General features: G+C 45.7%; 1 protein-coding gene across 5 annotated transcripts in view; it reads right to left on the reverse strand.

The window, feature by feature from the left end:
- The window catches only part of TENM2 (teneurin transmembrane protein 2), a gene marked incomplete at its 5' end in the record, with an annotated part of 931826 nt that overhangs the window by 29382 nt on the left and 884062 nt on the right, over nucleotides 1-18382 (reverse strand). For all 5 annotated transcript variants that reach the window (XM_083351308.1, XM_083351307.1, XM_083351306.1 and 2 more), the window contains one exon: nucleotides 14793-15028. In XM_083351308.1, the coding sequence (XP_083207434.1) occupies nucleotides 14793-15028 (236 nt within the window). The remainder of the gene's footprint in view (nucleotides 1-14792; nucleotides 15029-18382) is intronic.

Genomic DNA, 18382 nt, shown 5'->3' on the forward strand with positions numbered 1-18382 from the left:
GATCATCTCTCTGAGGATGAGAATGACAATTTTCCTCTGGTTTGACTGCAAACCATGGCAATTTTGTCCAAGAATGTCATTGCTAGATATGATGCCAAGCATTATACTAAAAATCCATCATCCCAACTTTCTGAAATTTATATTAACATTTTATTGGTAATTACAAGTACATATTGAGACCATTAGCAGCAAGGGAGGGAAATAACCCTATAAACTTCAGAATCTAATCAAATGCGTTAATTGCGAGGACTTCCGGTGGCGGCGCGGCGCCGAAGACAGCCTTCCCGGGCTGCCCGCGGCTCAGCTGTTTGTTTTTTCGCCCGAAACAGCGCCGATCAGCTGTTCGGGCGAAATTGAAGCCCCCTCCTCGGGAGAAGAGGAGGGGGTGAGGCCCCAGGTAGGGGTAGAGTTCTCCGGGGCCGCCTGAGCTTGGAGCTTGGGCGGCTGAAGGATCGAACTCCCCCGAAGCCTGGGTTGCTCCCAGCTGGCCGGCGTCTCTGCTCCGAACTTCTTGGAGCAGAGCCAGGCGTCTGCGAACCATTCCTGCCTGAAGAAAGGACTATGATTTAAAGGAGCAGGCAGAGCGGTACAAGAGACAAAGGTGAAGAGGTTTATTTTACTATACTCTCGAGCTTGTTGGACTTTTTAAACTTTAAGTGAAAGTGCGTCATAATTGAGGACTAAAAGATGGCGGCGAAACCTCCCCCTAAAACTCTTCGGAGTGGTGGATCCTCGCCGGTGCAACAATCATCATTACAGGCGTTGCACCCTCCTGAAGCGCTGACATCGAAGGATTTACGAGATGCTCTGGATAAACTTTTGGAATCAATTACCGTATATACTTGAGTATAAGCCGACTCGAGTATAAGCCGAGACCCCTAATTTTACCCCAAAAAACTGGAAAAAGTTATTGACTCGAGTATAAGCCGAGTATAAGTATAAGCTTGGCCCCTTCTTAGCAACATATCTATATTCTGTGCCGCGACGAGCTGCTCGTTGACTCCGCCGGCGGCTGTTTCTTGCCGCCTCTCAGCTGATGGAGCTGCGCGACCACCGGCAGCCGTCTCCAGCCTTCTCCCAGCCATCCCTGCCGGCACGTGTGCTCTGTGGCCGTTCATGGCCGCCCCCGTTCGCCCCCCCCGACAGTGGGTGCGGCCGCGGGTCCGGCGTTCGCCCGCCGACCAGCTGATGAGCGCAGGCATGGGCGGGCTGTCTCCGGAGCCAGGCGGGTTCCACCGGCTGGGCTTCCCACGGCTGCCTCAGCAGTTGGCGCGGCCGCGGGTCCGGCGTTCGCCCGCCGAACAGCTGATGGGCGCGGGCGTGGCCGGGCTGTCTCTGGAGCCGGGCGGGTTCCACCGGCGTTCCGCGTTCACCCACCGAACAGCTGATGGGCGCGGGCGTGGCCGGGCTGTCCCCAGAGCCGGGCGGGTTCCACCGGCGTTCCGCGTTCGCCCGCCGAACAGCTGATGGGCGCGGGCGTGACCGGGCTGTCCCCAGAGCCGGGCGGGTTCCACTGGCGTTCGGCGTTCGCCCGCCGAACAGCTGATGGGTGTGGGCGTGGCCGGGCTGTCTCTGGAGCCGGGCGGGTTCCACTGGCGTTCCGCGTTCACCCGCCGAACAGCTGATGGGCGCAGGCGTGGCCGGGCTGTCTCCGGAGCCGGGCGGGTTCCACCGGCTGGGCTTCCCACGGCTGCCTCAGCAGTTGGCGCGGCCGCGGGTCCGGCGTTCACCCGCCGAACAGCTGATGGGCGCGGGCGTGACCGGGCTGTCCCCAGAGCCGGGCAGGTTCCACTGGCGTTCGGCGTTCGCCCGCCGAACAGCTGATGGGCGCGGGCATGACCGGGCTGTCCCCAGAGCCGGGCGGGTTCCACCGGCGTTCCGCGTTTGCCCGCCGAACAGCTGATGGGCGTGGGCGTGACCGGGCTGTCCCCAGAGCCGGGCGGGTTCCACTGGCGTTTGGCGTTCGCCCGCCGAACAGCTGATGGGCGCGGGCGCGGGCGTGGCCGGGCTGTCCCCAGAGCCGGGCAGGTTCCACCGGCTGGGCTCCCCATGGCTGCCTCAGCAGTTGGCGCGGCTGCGGGTCCGGCGTTCGCCCGCCAAACAGCTGATGGGCGCGGGCGTGGCCGGGCTGTCCCCAGAGCCGGGCGGATTCCACCGGCGTTTGGCGTTCGCCCGCCGAACAGCTGATGGGCGCGGGCGCGGGCGTGGCCGGGCTGTCCCCAGAGCCGGGCGGGTTCCACCGGCTGGGCTCCCCACGGCTGCCTCAGCAGTTGGCGCGGCCGCGGGTCCGGCGTTCGCCCGCCGAACAGCTGATGGGCACGGGCGTGGCCGGGCTGTCCCCAGAGCCGGGCGGATTCCACCGGGGTTCGGCGTTCACCCGCCGAACAGCTGATGGGCGCGGGCACGGGCGTGGCCGGGCTGTCCCCAGAGCCAGGCGGGTTCCACCGGCTGGGCTCCCCACGGCTGCCTCAGCAGTTGGCGTGGCTGCGGGTCCGGCATTCGCCCGCCGAACAGCTGATGGGCGCGGGCGTGGCCGGGCTGTCCCCAGAGCCGGGCGGATTCCACCGGTGTTCGGCGTTCGCCCGCCGAACAGCTGATGGGCGCGGGCGTGACCGGGCTGTCCCCAGAGCCGGGCGGGTTCCACCGGCTGGGCTCCCCACGGCTGCCTCAGCAGTTGGCGCAGCCGCGGGTCCGGCGTTCGCCCGCCGAACATCTGATGGGCGCGGGCGCAGCTGGGCCTTCTCTGATGCTGGGTAGTTGCCACCGGTCGTGCTCCCCCGATCCCCACTGTGTTGTCAAGCCCGTAGGGGTGTGTGTGTCAGACCCGCGGGAATGGCTGGCAAGGAAGCAGCGTTCCCCCCCTCCTGTGTGTCGGGCGCACGGGGCTTGCACACAGAGAAACGCAAATGCCGTACTGCCGCCACCTTTACTAGCCATTCCTGCGGGTCTGACACACACACACACACACACACACACACACAAACACGCACGAGGGGGAGAAACAACGCTGGACTGCCGCCACTCTGCCAGCCCTGCAAGCCTCTGCCGGGGCGGAGGGCGACGGCGGCCGCGGCGACCGGAGAAGGGAGCCGGAGGACTCGCAGCAGTCCTTAAGGCGTTGGTTGTTATGACTGGGCGAGAAGCGCGCGCGCTGGAAGGGGCTGGCTGGAGGGCGCTGCCTCGGCGCCTCGCATTCCTTTGTTCTGCGGAGGGGGGGAATAAAGGCGGCAGGCAGCGCTCCAGTGAGGGGGAGGGGGAGAAGAGGAGAACGTAAGCCCTGCTGGCTCGGGCAGGAGTAAATAAAGCTGGATAACAGTTGTTTCGTACGGACGGAGCGAGAGCAGAACAAGCTGGCCGGAGGGAGGGATGCGTCTCCAGTCACGTAGCTGTGTACTCGCGCTGTTCAACGCGGGGAATGAAAGGCGGGAGAGAGGGTGGGCGGAGAGCTCCTCCCTGCTTCCCTCTCCCGGCTCCTTTTTGCCTTGCAAAATGGAACTGGGTTAAGCCAGCCGAGAGCACGCGCTTTCCCCCTCCCCAGCCGGCCTGAGGGACCCCTGCCCCCTTTGTGCCTTTTGCCTTGCTGGAATGTCGCCAAGGCACTCGGCCGACTTGCCCTGCAGTCTGCATCTCCTTGGAATTCCAATACCTCTGGAAATCTCCACGTTGGAGAAGCGGCAGAGGCTTGCAGGGCTGGCAGAGGTGGCGGCAGTCCAGCGTTGTTTCTCCCCCTCGTGAGTGTGTGTGTGTCAGACACGCAGGAATGGCTAGTAAAGGTGGCGGCAGTACGGCATTTGCGTTTCTCTGTGTGTCAAGCCCCGTGGGCCTGACACACAGGAGGGGGGGACGCTGCTTCCTTGCCAGCCATTCCCGCGGGTCTGACACACACACACACACACACAGGCGCGAACGAGGAGGGAAACAATGCTTGACTGCCGCCTCCCTAGCAGACCTTCCCTGCAGTCCAGCGTTGTTTCTCCCCCTCGTGCGTGTTTGTGTGTGTGTGTGTGTGTGTGTCAGACCTGCAGGAATGGCTAGTAAAGGTGGCGGCAGTACGGCATTTGCGTTTCTCTGTGTGTCAAGCCCCGTGGGCCCGACACACAGGAGGGGGGGGACGCTGCTTCCTTGCCAGCCATTCCCGCGGGTCTGACACACCCACACAACCGCGCGCGCACGAGGAGGGAAACAACGCTTGACTGCCGCCTCCCTAGCAGACCTTCCCTGCGGGATGTGCTGCCAGGTGTCAAGCCCTACGGGTTCGACAACACAGTGGGGATCGGGGGAGCACGACCGGTGGCAACTACCCAGCATCAGAGAAGGCCCAGCTGCGCCCGCGCCCATCAGCTGTTCGGCGGGCGAACGCCGTACCCGCAGCCGCGCCAACTGCTGAGGCAGCCGTGGGGAGCCCAGCTGGTGGAACCCGCCTGGCTCTGGGGACAGCCCGGCCACGCCCGCGCCCGCGCCCATCAGCTGTTCGGCGGGCGAACGCCGAACGCCGGTGGAATCCGCCCGGCTCTGGGGACAGCCCGGCCATGCCCGCGCCCATCAGCTGTTCGGCGGGCGAACGCCGGACCCGCAGCCGCGCCAACTGCTGAGGCAGCCGTGGGGAGCCCAGCTGGTGGAACCCGCCTGGCTCTGGGGACAGCCCGGCCACGCCCGCGCCCGCGCCCATCAGCTGTTCGGCGGGCGAACGCCGAACGCCGGTGGAATCCGCCCGGCTCTGGGGACAGCCCGGCCACGCCCATGCCAATCAGCTGTTCGGCGGGCGAACGCCGGACCCGCAGCCGCGCCAACTGCTGAGGCAGCCATGGGGAGCCCAGCCGGTGGAACCCGCCTGGCTCTGGGGACAGCCCGGCCACGCCCGCGCCCATCAGCTGTTCGGCGGGCGAACGCCGAACGCCGGTAGAACCCGCCCAGCTCTGGGGACAGCCCGGCCATGCCCACGCCCATCAGCTGTTTGGCGGGCGAACGCCGATAGAACCCGCCCGGCTCTGGGGACAGCCCGGCCACGCCCGCGCCCATCAGCTGTTCGGCAGGCGAACGCGGAACGCCAGTGGAACCCGCCTAGCTCTGGGGACAGCCCGGTCACGCCCGCGCCCATCAGCTGTTCGGCGGGCGAACGCCGAACACCGGTAGAATCCGCCCGGCTCTGGGGACAGCCCGGCCACGCCCGCGCCAATCAGCTGTTCGGCGGGCGAACGCCGGACCCGCGGCCGCGCCAACTGCTGAGGCAGCCGTGGGGAGCCCAGCCGGTGGAATCCGCCTGGCTCTGGGGACAGCCCGGCCACGCCCGCGCCCGCGCCCATCAGCTGTTTGGCGGGCGAACGCCGAACGCCGGTAGAACCCGCCCGGCTCTGGGGACAGCCCGGCCACGCCCGCGCCCATCAGCTGTTCGGCGGGCGAACGCCAAATGCCGGTGGAACCCGCCCGGCTCTGGGGACAGCCCGGCCACGCCCGCGCCCATCAGCTGTTCGGCGGGCGAACGCCGAATGCCGGTGGAACCCGCCCATCTCTGGGGACAGCCCGGCCACGCCCGCGCCCATCAGCTGTTCGGCGGGCGAACGCCTGACCCTCGGCCGCGCCAACTGCTGAGGCAGCCGTGCGGAGCCCAGCCCTCCCTTCTCTCAGCAGCCTGTTCCGAACGAAGGGACAGTTCTTTTTTTTGTTGACTGGAGTATAAGCCGAAGTGGATTTTTTCAGCCCAAAAAGTGGGCTGAAAAATTCGGCTTATACTCAAGTATATACGGTAATCAATCAATGGGTGATAAATTTGCGCAGATGGAGGAGAAATTGGAGAAATTGGAGGAGAGAATGGAAGAGAGGATGGAACATAAGTTCAGGGTGATGAAGGTAGACATTTTGTCTTCAGTGCATAAAGTGGCGGAATGTGTGGAAGAATTAGATGAAAAAATGGATGATCTGGCTCAAAGGAATGCTATATTAGAAGTAAAAGCACGGGAGAATGAAAATGCAAGAGACAAAGTGGAAAAGGAGTTAAGCTTAGCCCAATATTACCAGATGCAGTTTGCTGTCAGAATTAGAGGTTTAAAAGAGGATATTAAAGAAGATTTAAAGCAGCTGATCTCTGAGGCTCTTGAAGTGGTATTAAACCAGCCAGCATCTGAAATAAGAGCAGCTATGGATAAAGTGTTCCGGGTGAATTCATGGATTGCCAGACAGAGAAAGTTGCCTAGAGATGTGGTGGTTTATTTTGCAAAAAGAGAGATCAGAGATCAAGTTATACAAGCTGCCTATGATGCTAAAGTGGTGATTGCTGAACAAGAAGTCTTGGTTTTAAAAGAAATTCCTCCAAGGATTTTAAGGGGAAGGAAGGACTATACATTTCTCGTGCATGAGCTTAAGCAAAGAGATATAAGGTTCAGATGGGAGATTCCAGAGGGGCTGATGGTGATGCATGAAGGTAAAAGGTACCGGCTGATTACTGTGAAGCAAGCGCGTGATTTCTACAACAATGTCTTAAAAGCAACCCCATTAACACTTCTGGAAGCTGGAAAGGGATCTGGAGAAGGAGAACATCAAGAGGATGAAACAGAGGAAAGTGGTGTTGGAGGAGATCAAGCTACAACTTCTTTGGATGATCCTAGAGAGCAAAGAGTAACGCGTGCTGCTTTAAAACGAGCAAAGAAAATAAAAGAACAAGATCAGCAAAAGTCTTCAGATTCTTCACAACGTACATATAGTCAAGCTGTGGGAGGAGCACGGCCTAAAGAAGTTAGTCCTATCAAAGCTGTGGTCCAAGAGCTTTTGGAGGATATGCATGGCAACTAAATTTCTAACTTGGAATGTTAATGGACTAAATTCACCGCAGAAGAGGAAGAAAGTTTTTCAATATTTAAAACAATTTAAGATAGATGTTATATGTTTGCAAGAAACGCATATTAGAGTTTTGGATCAAAAGCATTTACTGAACTCGAGACTGGGTACGCATTTTGTTGCCTCTGCAGAGAATAAGAAAAATGGAGTGGTTGTTTATGTTAAAAGTGCCTTAACAGCAGACTTAATTGAAGCAGATAAGCATGGAAGATATGTTATGATTGAGCTGTTGTTAGAAGGTAAAAAGACGCTTCTAGTTGGATTATATGCACCTAACCAACAACAAGCTGATTTTTTTAGCTTACTCCACACAAAGCTTACCCAGTTGGATTATAAATCTTTTATTTTTATGGGAGACTGGAATGGTGTTCTGGATGTACAGTTGGATAAGGCTGGAGCTTTTAAGCGCATTCCAAGTCATGCTAGACTGCCTAAATCTTTTTTTGAAATGAAGGATGACCTGGAATTGCGAGATATCTGGCGTGAGAGACACTTGCAGGAGAAGGATTATACTTTTTATTCTGACAGACACCAATCTTTTTCGAGGATTGATTTTATTTTGTTGACTAATGATTTTTTTTTGAGAACTAAAAAGGTGAAGATATGTGCAAGAACTATCTCTGACCACAGTCCAGTTTGGTTGGAGATTGATAAGGAGAAAAGAGACAGGCGCTCGTGGCGCGTAAATGAGAATTTGTTTAGAAATCAGAGAAATGTGGAAGAATGTAAACAGCGGATGAAGGATTTTTTTGAGATTAATATGAATAAGGGTACCTCTATGGACATGGTTTGGGATGCTAGCAAGGCCTATATGAGAGGAGTGTTGATATATATGAATAATAGACATAGACGTGCAGTGGAAACTAGAAGGAAAGAACTGGAGAATGAAATAAAGGAAAAAGAAAAGGCTTTGATTTTGAATTCAGAGGATGTGAAGATCAAGGAGGCTATTAGACTGTTAAGAGGACAATTTGATAAATTAATGGCAGATCAAGTGGCAACCAATCTGCGGTTTGCTAGGCACAATACTTTTTGCAACGCTAATAAACCAGGCAGATGGTTAGCCTATAGACTGAGGAAAAAACAAAGGGCCTCTAATATAGACAAGATTGAGTATAAAGGAAGGGTTGTGTTTCAACAGAATCTTATTAAGGATGCTTTTGTGGATTTTTATTCGAAATTATATACTAAAGAGGAAATTAATGTAAAAGATATTGATAAATACTTGGAGAATGCTAGCATCCCGGTTCTTACGCAAGCACAAAAAGAGGGGATTAATCAACTGATTACAGAAGAAGAAATTTTTACAGCAATTAAGGAACTGAAGGTCGATAAGGCGCCAGGCACGGATGGCTTGACTGCGGCCTTTTATAAAAATTTACAATTTGAGATGATAAAGCCGTTAAAGGAACTGTTTCAGACAATTCAGAGGGGGGGAAAGGTGCCACCGTCTTGGAAGACAGCTTTTATCTCTTTGATTCCGAAGGAAGACCAGGATGCTACTAAAGTTAAAAATTATAGACCGATATCGCTTTTAAATACAGATTATAAGATATTTGCTAAGGTTTTGGCTAATAGACTGATGAGGGTTCTGCAACAGGTGATTCATGGGGATCAAACGGGGTTTATTAGTGGTAGGCAAATGAAAAATAATGTGAGACATATAGTTGATGTGTTAGAGTTTTTGGAAAGGCACAACCAGATCTCTGCAGCGCTAATCTTTTTAGATGCTGAAAAGGCTTTTGATCAATTGAATTGGCAATTTTTGTTGAAAGTTTTAGATAAAATGGATTTTGGGGAAAATTTTTTACAGCCGATTAGGGCATTATATCAAAAACAAACTGCCCGAATCATAGTTAACAATAGCCTGACAGCAGCATGTAATATTGAGAAGGGCACAAGGCAAGGGTGTCCGTTATCGCCCTTGTTATTTGTGTTAACATTAGAGATATTATTGGTTAAGATTCGGAACTCGGAAAAAATTAAGGGGATACAAGTTGGAGATCAGGACTATAGATTGAGAGCATTTGCAGATGATCTGGTTGTTACAGTGACCCAGCCAGAGAACTCTGTTGTGGACCTGATGGAGATAATAACACAATATGGGAAGGTTTCTGGATTTAAAGTAAATACACAGAAAACTAAAATTTTGGCTAGAAATATGACAGTTTCACAGAAGGCTTTCTTAGAAGGATTAACTGGATTTGAGATTGTTAAAAGGGTTAAATATCTGGGGGTGATTTTGTCGCCCTCTAATACAAAGCTATATAAAAATAATTATGAAAAACTATGGGGGAAAATTCAAAAAGAATTGGAGAGTTGGCAAAAATTGCAATTGTCTTTGTTGGGACGGATTGCAGCAGTGAAAATGAATGTCCTGCCCAAATTTTTATTTTTATTTCAAATGATACCGATTCTTAAGAAAGACTCTAACTTGGAGGAATGGCAGCGTGGTATCAATAAATTTGTGTGGGCAGGGAAAAAGCCACGAGTTAAACTTAAGATTATGCAGGATACTCGTGAGAGAGGTGGCCTTAAATTGCCTAATTTTAAATTATACTATGAAGCTGCTGCATTAGTAGGAATAAGCGATTGAATTAACTTGACGCAACTGAGGTTATTAAATCTTGAGGGCCATGATTTGTTGTTTGGCTGGCATGCATATTTGTTGTATGATAAGAAGGTAGATACTGTGTTTAGGATGCATATTTTAAGACAGGCATTGCTGAGAGTTTGGAAGAAGTATAGACATAAGTTAAGCAGCAAGATACCATTGTGGGCAATTCCAAAACACGCAATAGAAAATATACATGCTGGTTTCAAACATGATGTGACTACGTACAAGGAAATTTTAAGCCTGGAAAGGAATGTTTGGTGTTTGAAATCATATAGCCTCTTGTGAGAAGAGAAGGTTGTTCAAACTTGGTTTCAATATATTCAATTACGGGCCAGGTGGAAAGAAGACCAGAAAAATGGATTTACAATGTCTGATGAAAATTTGATAAAGCAAATTAGAAATCAGGGACCAGCACATATTAAACGGATATATCTTGCATTGATAGAGATTGACTCGGAAACAGAGCTTGTAAAGGATTGTATGATAAAATGGGCCCAAAACATCCAGGAAGTTATTACAATGGACACGTGGGAAAAGATTTGGGTGAGGAACGTAAAATTTACCCAAGCTCAAAATCTAAGAGAGAACTTTTACAAAATGTTTTATAGATGGCATTTAGATCCTAAAAAGCTTGCAAGTATGTATCCGAATTATCAGCCTAAATGTTGGAGGTGTGGTGATGAAGATGCAACATATTTTCACATATGGTGGACATGTAAGAAGGTTAAGGCTTTTTGGATAAAAGTCTGGTGGAATATGCAGAAGATTTTTAAACAGAGGATAAAGTTTTGTCCGCAACTTTTTTTGTTGGGAATAATTGCAGACGTTACAGTTGTGGACACCAAGCTGATGTTGAACTTAATCACGGCGGCAAGACTTTTGATAGGCCAATATTGGAAGAAAGAGGAACTGCCGACCGTAGAAGAGTGGACTTTAAAGGTTTCCGACCTGGCAGAGATGGCGAAGATTTCGGCCTATTTGAAAGATCATTCGCAAGAACGTTATATTATGGAATGGAGAAAATGGATTGAGTTTATCCAGAACAAGTATAGGGTTAAGAAGTTTTATGTAGCATTCGAATAAGTCTTCTTTCGTTTTTTTTTCTTTTTTTATTCTAGTTTTTTATATATATTTAATATTGTTAAGGTGTGTCTTATCCTATATAAGCTAGAGAGTGATGGATTTTAGAATTTATAGTTGTTAGTATATGGTTGTTTATGATTGCCTTTTTATATATATATACCTTGTATTTAGCTCTGGGAAGTCGGGGGGGAGGGGGGGGGGTGGAGGGAGAGGGGGAAGGAGGGAGGTTGGGGGGAGGTAGGGGGGGTAGTAGGGAGGGGGAAGGGGGGTTTTTTAAAGGAAAACTGTATTTTAAAACTTTTCAATAAAAAAAATGCATTAATTGCGAATAACAACAATATGCACTTCTGATACTTGAGCAAACTATACCAATGTATAATTTAATATAGATATAAATAATTTTGAAAGTATGCTTGTTTACTCTTACCATCTAAAAACTCTGTACATCAAGGTTCAGAAGCAAGAACTTCCAATTCAAAAGATAGTAAAACTATAGGAAGCTTGAGAATTCTTTTTCTTTTTTAATTCTGCAAATGTTATAAGCCTCTAGGTAAGGTAAAGGTAAAGGTTCCCTCGCACATGCGTGCTAGTCGTTTCCGACTCTAGGGGCCGGTGCTCATCTCTGTTTCAAAGCCGAAGAGCCAGCGCTTGTCCGAGGATGTCTCCGTGGTCATGTGGCCGGCATGACTAGATGCCAAAGGCGCACGGAACGCTGTTACCTTCCCACTGTAGTGGTCCCTATTTTTCTACTTGCATTTTTTACGTGCTTTCGAACTGCTAGGTTGGCAGAAGCTGGGACGAGTAACAGGCACTCATTCTGTTACGCAGCACTCGGGATTCGACCCGCCAAACTGCCGACCTTCTGATCGACAAGCTCAGCGTCCTAACCCACTGAGCCACCGCGTCCCTTATAAGCCTCTACACTTATTTAATTAGTTCACATCCAACCTATCTATCCATTAAAAATCTGGCAAAAATTAAAATAAGCAAATGCTACTTTTTAAGCATAGAATTTTGCAAACTCTGCTTTTATTTATTAGTTAGCATTCGTTTCTTGAAATTCATCTTACAATGTTTATACGAATACAGTGACATCTCCTGCCATTGTAAGGCCTCAACAGCATTTTCCATTTGGGGATTAGTACAGATATGCATGTGAGAAACTAGAATGGTAGTACAATCCCCATCTTCTCATGTACTGTGATCTCAATACATTTGCCTTCATTTCATCCACTTTTTTATATAAACAAACCTGAGTTAACAGAAATCAGATGCAAATACATTCAGTGCTTTCCCTCTTGTTTTCAAATTGTACTTTTAGTCCATTCAACCTGTTATAATCTCGCAGTGATTTTCATTTAAAAGAGCTAAATGCATATGTGATTACTGTAATAGGAACTAACACAAAACAATTAAATACTGAGGTGTTGAAAGATGAAGTTGAATTGGATTTACATGTGCAAAAAAGGAAAAAAAGAAAGTGAAAAAAAGAGAGAAAAAAAGAAAGAGAAAAATTGGAAACCTTAAGCCTGGGAAGAAATCAGCTGTAAGACAAATACATTTAACTTTGCTAATTACTGCAAGTGACTCTATTAAGATTTTACTACTTTGTGCCAGGACATTTATTTAAGGCTTTCACTTGTTATTTGAGAATAGCTGATTTCATGGATGAAAAAAAACCCCAGCCTAAAGTGGCTTCTCTTAATAATTAGCTTCTCAAGTGCAGCATTTTACACCCATCAGTTATATATGCTTGAAATGAAGACATTTATGATTGAATCCCAAATGTCTTCATAGTTTCACTTCTACTGCTACAAACTGTAAGAATTATATGACCTTCAATTTAGCCATGACTGAACATTCACAGAAGGCCTTTGCACAGCTCCATTTCAGGTGCCAGCTGTGTCCCTTCCTGGAATGGACAGCCCTCCAAACTTACCCACATCACCTCATACCTTAACTATTGCATTACATAGGGTTGCCTTTGAAGATCACTCAGAAACTTTAATTGGACCAGAATGTAACAGAGTGGGCAGTGGTAGGCTGGCTTTGGTGGGCCATTTAATCCCACTGCCTTGCAAACCACACTGGTTGCCAGTATGCTTTTGGGTACAAGTGAAGGTGCTGATTATCACCTATAGAATCCTACCTAGCATAGGGCCTGGATAGTTGAAGGACCGCTTACCTTGTTGCATAGGCAGTCTTCAATTTACAACAGTTCATTTAGTGATGGTTCAAAGTTACAATAGTATTGAAAAAAGTGACTTACAACAGTTTTTCACACTTACAACTGTTGCAGCATCCCCAGGGTCCCGTGATCAAAATTGACACGCTTGGCAACTGACTCATATTTAGGATGGCTGCAGTGTCCCACAGTTAATGTGTCAGAAGGTTACTGTGACCTTCTGACAAGCAAGTCAATGGAGAAGCGAAGATTCACTTAACAACCATGTTGACTAAGTTAACAACTGCAGTGATTCACTTAACAAATGTGGCAAGAAAAGATCACATAAGGGGAAAACTCACTTAACAAATGTCTCACTTAGCAACACAACTTTTGGGTACAATTGTGGTCTTAAGTCGAGGACTATCTGAATTTTATCCTATTTTCTTTGTCTTGTATGTCACCCAGAGTTGGTTTGGACTCAGTCAACACCAAAACAAACATGACAATAATGAGACTTGTACTACCACCAACATTCTTGTGTGCCAGTAAACATAAAAAAGGCTTTTGGAGTATACTTTGAAACATATCTTAATAAAGTACACAAATATTTCTTAGAAAACACAACTTAGGAAAACTGGAACAGTTGCTTATTTTTTTTTAAAGGTAATGCTGGGCATCACTCAATGAAATTTGAAAAGCAACATATATGATGCTTTGAATTCTACATTGGTAAGTAGCAGAGAAATTTGTCGCCACATTTTATTCTTATTCCATCTCTGATTATTGGATTTCTTTGGAGATGACAGATATTCAGAGAATATAAATATATATATACCTTATTGTGTGAGAGCCATTCTCCATTTGTTATTTACAACATTACTGAAGTAGTTTGGCGATCTGATTTGACTCCTGCTTTATTTTCATTGCTCCAAGTCTAAACTCTGGCAATGCACAATCAAATATGGCAATCAGCTTTCAAAGTCATGCCTCCACTTTATATCTTGGTTACTGCATTATCATATACCACAACCAGATCTCTTTCTTTATGCAATTCCTTTTCTTTGGAAATTCAGATCAACCAAAGGCAAGTCATATGGTCACAATTGCAATATTATATAACATCGTAGCAATATAGATCCTGAACTAATACCAGCATGATTGAACTAATATGGACAAGTGACACCGGTTTCTTTGACTGCTCTTTCAGGAATGCACCTCCAATCATTAAGCAAGAGCCCACATACTGGAAACTGTAATTAGCTAGTAAGGAAAAGTGAAATGAGTATTCAAACAGTGAACACCCCAATAGGAATTGTTATAGTAGCTGGCCAAAGTTGCAACAGTTTTATTGGCTGTCTGCTATGAAGGCAGCAACAATGTCAGATGTGGGCAAAAGTCGACTTGGAGTCTGGATGTATTTTAGGATAGAATCTTAGAGTGAACACTTTTTAAATTTTCAACTTTTTTTTTTGAGATTTAACTGCTAGATGTCCTTCGTTACACCGTTTTTATTTTTATTGATACTGTATCATTTCACAATTGTGAAGTCGCTTTGGAAGTCAGTATATCTGAAAAACAGTATAGATATGCTTTATATACATTTATATAAGCCTGTTTCTTCAGAATTCCTTAACGCATATCTTTCTCATGCTGGGGGATGAAGGGGTTCCTCACCAGCATTTAAAGAATTATTTATGTTATTCATTTATAACCATTTCCACAACTCAAAGGGCAGTGAGCCACTGGCCCATCCTTTTCCCTTGGTAAGAGCTTTCCTTTTCTAGCTAGGTTCAGTTATACAGGACTACTATAGCCCAGTAGGATGAATGGGAAAGAAAGGAGGATTTTACAAGGTGATGTGTAAGATAAGAGCAAAATGGACGAATGTTCCGTCTTTATACATTTGGTCTAAAATCCCACATGTGATCATGGATTCTCTGTAGTGGAAGGCCTGGATCTGCTTCTTCATATGTCTCAGAGAAGTCATCTAGTTTTCTGAACAAATAATATCTGACATGCTTTCAGATTTTGAAAAAAGCTGTAACCTGTACTTGAAAAGAATAATTTGAGAAACAAATTGATTATAGGACTTACCCTGAGCTTTCTTCCAAACACAGTAACTTTTCCTTTAATTTGCTCCTTTCTGAGGCGCCACTCTATTGAATTTAAGCCGTTTTCCATTGGCAGTGAAATATTGCATCGTCCTATTACTGGGGTGACAGTCCCAGCTAGGACATGTGGTTCACTGTGGAAACTAATACTCATCCCATTTGCATACATCACTCGCAGGGTGCCATTACTGTAGAGCTGATAGCTGTTTCTCACTTGATCTGGATCAATCATTGGGAAGAAAAGAAATATTCTGTAAATCTTACAAATAAATGTTTTACCTAACTAGCAAGGTTTTCATGATCTCTCTCTCTAGCTGTCAGATGACATATTCCTACAATTACTATTTCTGTTTAGGTAAGGCAGATATTTCCAATGTTATTGATTTATGTAGCGAGAAATACGATGAAATATTTGAAGCCTAAAGGCATATCAGGTTATTAGAATTAAATTTTCTGTTTGCTCCTTAGTGGTAAATCACATATCAATTGATTATTATAATTATTTTTTTTGCAAAATTGTGAATACATATATAATTTGAAAAAAAGTTGGTGGCAAATGATTTAATTGAAGTGTTGGGTCAGCAAGATATCTATTCAACCCAGAAATATCAAAAGAAGTAGCTTTTTTTAGACAAAAGACAGATTTGTCTCTGTTCTTTCTATACTGCCTTCAGTGCTCCCTTAACAGATATATAGCTCAGTTATAGATTAGGTTTCAGTACTTAAGGCATGATGCTCACACAGAATGAGCTGCCAGAGTCAATCTTTTGTATGAGTGTCACTTTTCATTCTGCCTTAAAGAAACATTACTAGCCAGCCTGACATCTGGCTTTTTATTGACTGGCAGAAGTTTCAAAAAATAAAACTTGATATTTATGACTGTTATATTCTTGACTGGCTGATCTAGTTTTCAGAATAGTAAAAAGGAAACTCCGGCAAGATAGTAGACAGCAGATATATATATATATATATGGTTCCCCCGCACATGCGTGCTAGTCGTTTCCGACTCTAGGGGCCGGTGCTCATCTCTGTTTCAAAGCCGAAGAGCCAGCGCTTGTCCGAGGACGTCTCCGTGGTCATGTGGCCGGCATGACTAGACGCCAAAGGCGCACGGAGCGCTGTTACCTTCCCACTGGAGTGGTCCCTATTTTTCTACTTGCATTTTTACGTGCTTTCAAACTGCTAGGTTGGCAGAAGCTGGGACGAGTAACAGGCGCTCACTCTGTTACGCAGCACTCGGGATTCGACCCGCCAAACTGCCGACCTTCTGAAAGTTCAGCGTCCTAACCCACTGAGCCACTGCGTCCCTCATATATATATATATATATATATATATATATATATATATATATATATATATATATATATATATATATATATATATATATATATATATCACCTGTTAGAGAGAAATGAAAAATCTGGTTTGTGAGGAGGTTATTGTCCCATGACAATATTTATTTTAATGGCACTATTTTAAATTTTAAAACAATCATCTGCAAAAGTCTTTTCATTCTAGTTTAGTTAACAGTGTCACACTGCATAGGCAGCATTGGATAATTTCTTTAAGGTTTCCATTATCTTCTTTGGAGAGCTTTGCCAGTGATTACATTTAAACTTGTCTTCTTAAGTTGAGAAATTTAATTACCTCCAAACAGAACGACTAAGATGGTTCTCTTGGCAAATGTCTCTTGAGCAAACATATTGCCAGAAAATGGGCTCTTTAATGTGCCTAGGCAAGAGTTAATACAGAGAAGAAACAAGAATACAAGTGATTTCTTTTGTCATTATCTATGTCACAAGGTTTCTATTTCTGTACCAACCATGCCATGGGAATTTTTAAGAATAGAGATCCCAGAAAACAGAATACCCTACACAACTACAATAATAAAAAATGGAAAATAAAAGACACCTTTAGAAGGAGTTATCTGACTACAAACAACTCTAGTGTTCTTTTAGATGTCCTTTTTCAGATCTTTGTAAAAGCACATATATGAAAAATTGCCAGGCTAACAGTCTTGAAGTATAGTTTTACTGAAGACAGCATCAAACTTTGCATGCGGACTTTGCAGATGGAAGATTTTACTAACAGTAGCAAATTGGATGAAATCAGCTCCCTATAATTACAGATTGCTCTGAAGAAAGCAAAAAGGCAAATAGGGTCCTTTGATGCTTATTATGATAGCATCAACTATTTATCCTTCTTAATTTGTTAACTTCATATAATGAATTTAAATTCTCATCATTTTGGCTCAACAGGGCTAATAAGATTTTCTTTATATATATAAAAACACAACCTTTTGTTCTGCCTCATCTTGGCAGCATGTGCTCAGATTACATGGTTTTCAGTCCTTCTACTGTAACTGAATTAATCATAATTAAAAGACTGCCTTAAATGATAAATAATGCAAATACATGCAGCTCTGGGTGTAATTGGTTTTGTATTCATACATCTTCAGGACTGTTGAGCAACTATCACAGGAAATAACAATTTTCTAACAATTTTAAGGAAACAGTTCAAAACAAATCAATAAGGGAATTACAAAGATTGTAACTGAAGATGCAAACCAGATAAGTAAATTTGCAAAGGGATAATAGAACCTTTAAATATGTACATAACAAATGTAGCTCAGGATTCAGTATACTGAGGTTATGGAGTGAGGAGCATAGGATTTCCTTGTTGCAATCTGCTTGAGAAGAATTGCTTAATTTTTTTTCACAAAGCCATATAAATCTTCCAAGGAGTGATATTTAATATTCATGCTCTGGGATGAAGAACTGTGCCCAGTTTATATAATAAATATATGATGTTTTTGGTGTGCATAGTAGATGGACCTGATTTAGCAAGAATTTATACAATAACAATGGAATGAGACAGATAGGGAAATATATACTGTATGTGAGAAAACTATTCTTTGAAAATGTGAGTTGTTGCTTAAAGAAGGGGAAATCCCATTCTTTCTTATTGCAGAAAATTTGCTTTGGTATCCTGAGTTTATATACATACATATGTTGATATAGGAAAGGATTCTAGAAAATAAAAAATGGAATAATACAGTAATATGTAAAGGCCCAATTATGAACCACTTCTTTAGGTTCTGAGAATATTAGAGGTGTTTTGTCCTTGCGACTGTTGTTAAGATGATCTATTGATTTATGATTTTTTTTAGGTTCAGGATACTGTGTATGTTCTAACAAACTTTTCATATTGTGAAAGCTGCAACAAGTCCATATTTGTGATGGGTTATAAATGTGTAAATAACTAAGCAATTCTCTTTCTATAAAATCATAACAGTTGTCTTGAAATTTTCACTAGTAAGAATAAAGTCACCAAAATAGTTTCTACCACAATAAAATCACTTATTTTACAGGAATGCACATTGGCTGACATAATAGGTAGTTTTCTAATGATTTAATATCCACTAAATAAATTGATTGAAAAGAGTTTCAGGAACCTCACTCAATCACCTGTACAACTGACTTTCTTTATATCTGAACTAGACTGTATTGTTTCTCTGGGACACACATATGTGTGTGTGTGTATTGGGTATATGCATAATTTATTTTATTATT

The sequence above is a fragment of the Vipera ursinii genome (assembly GCF_947247035.1).
Source record: "Vipera ursinii genome assembly, chromosome: 2".
NCBI lineage: Eukaryota > Metazoa > Chordata > Lepidosauria > Squamata > Viperidae > Vipera > Vipera ursinii.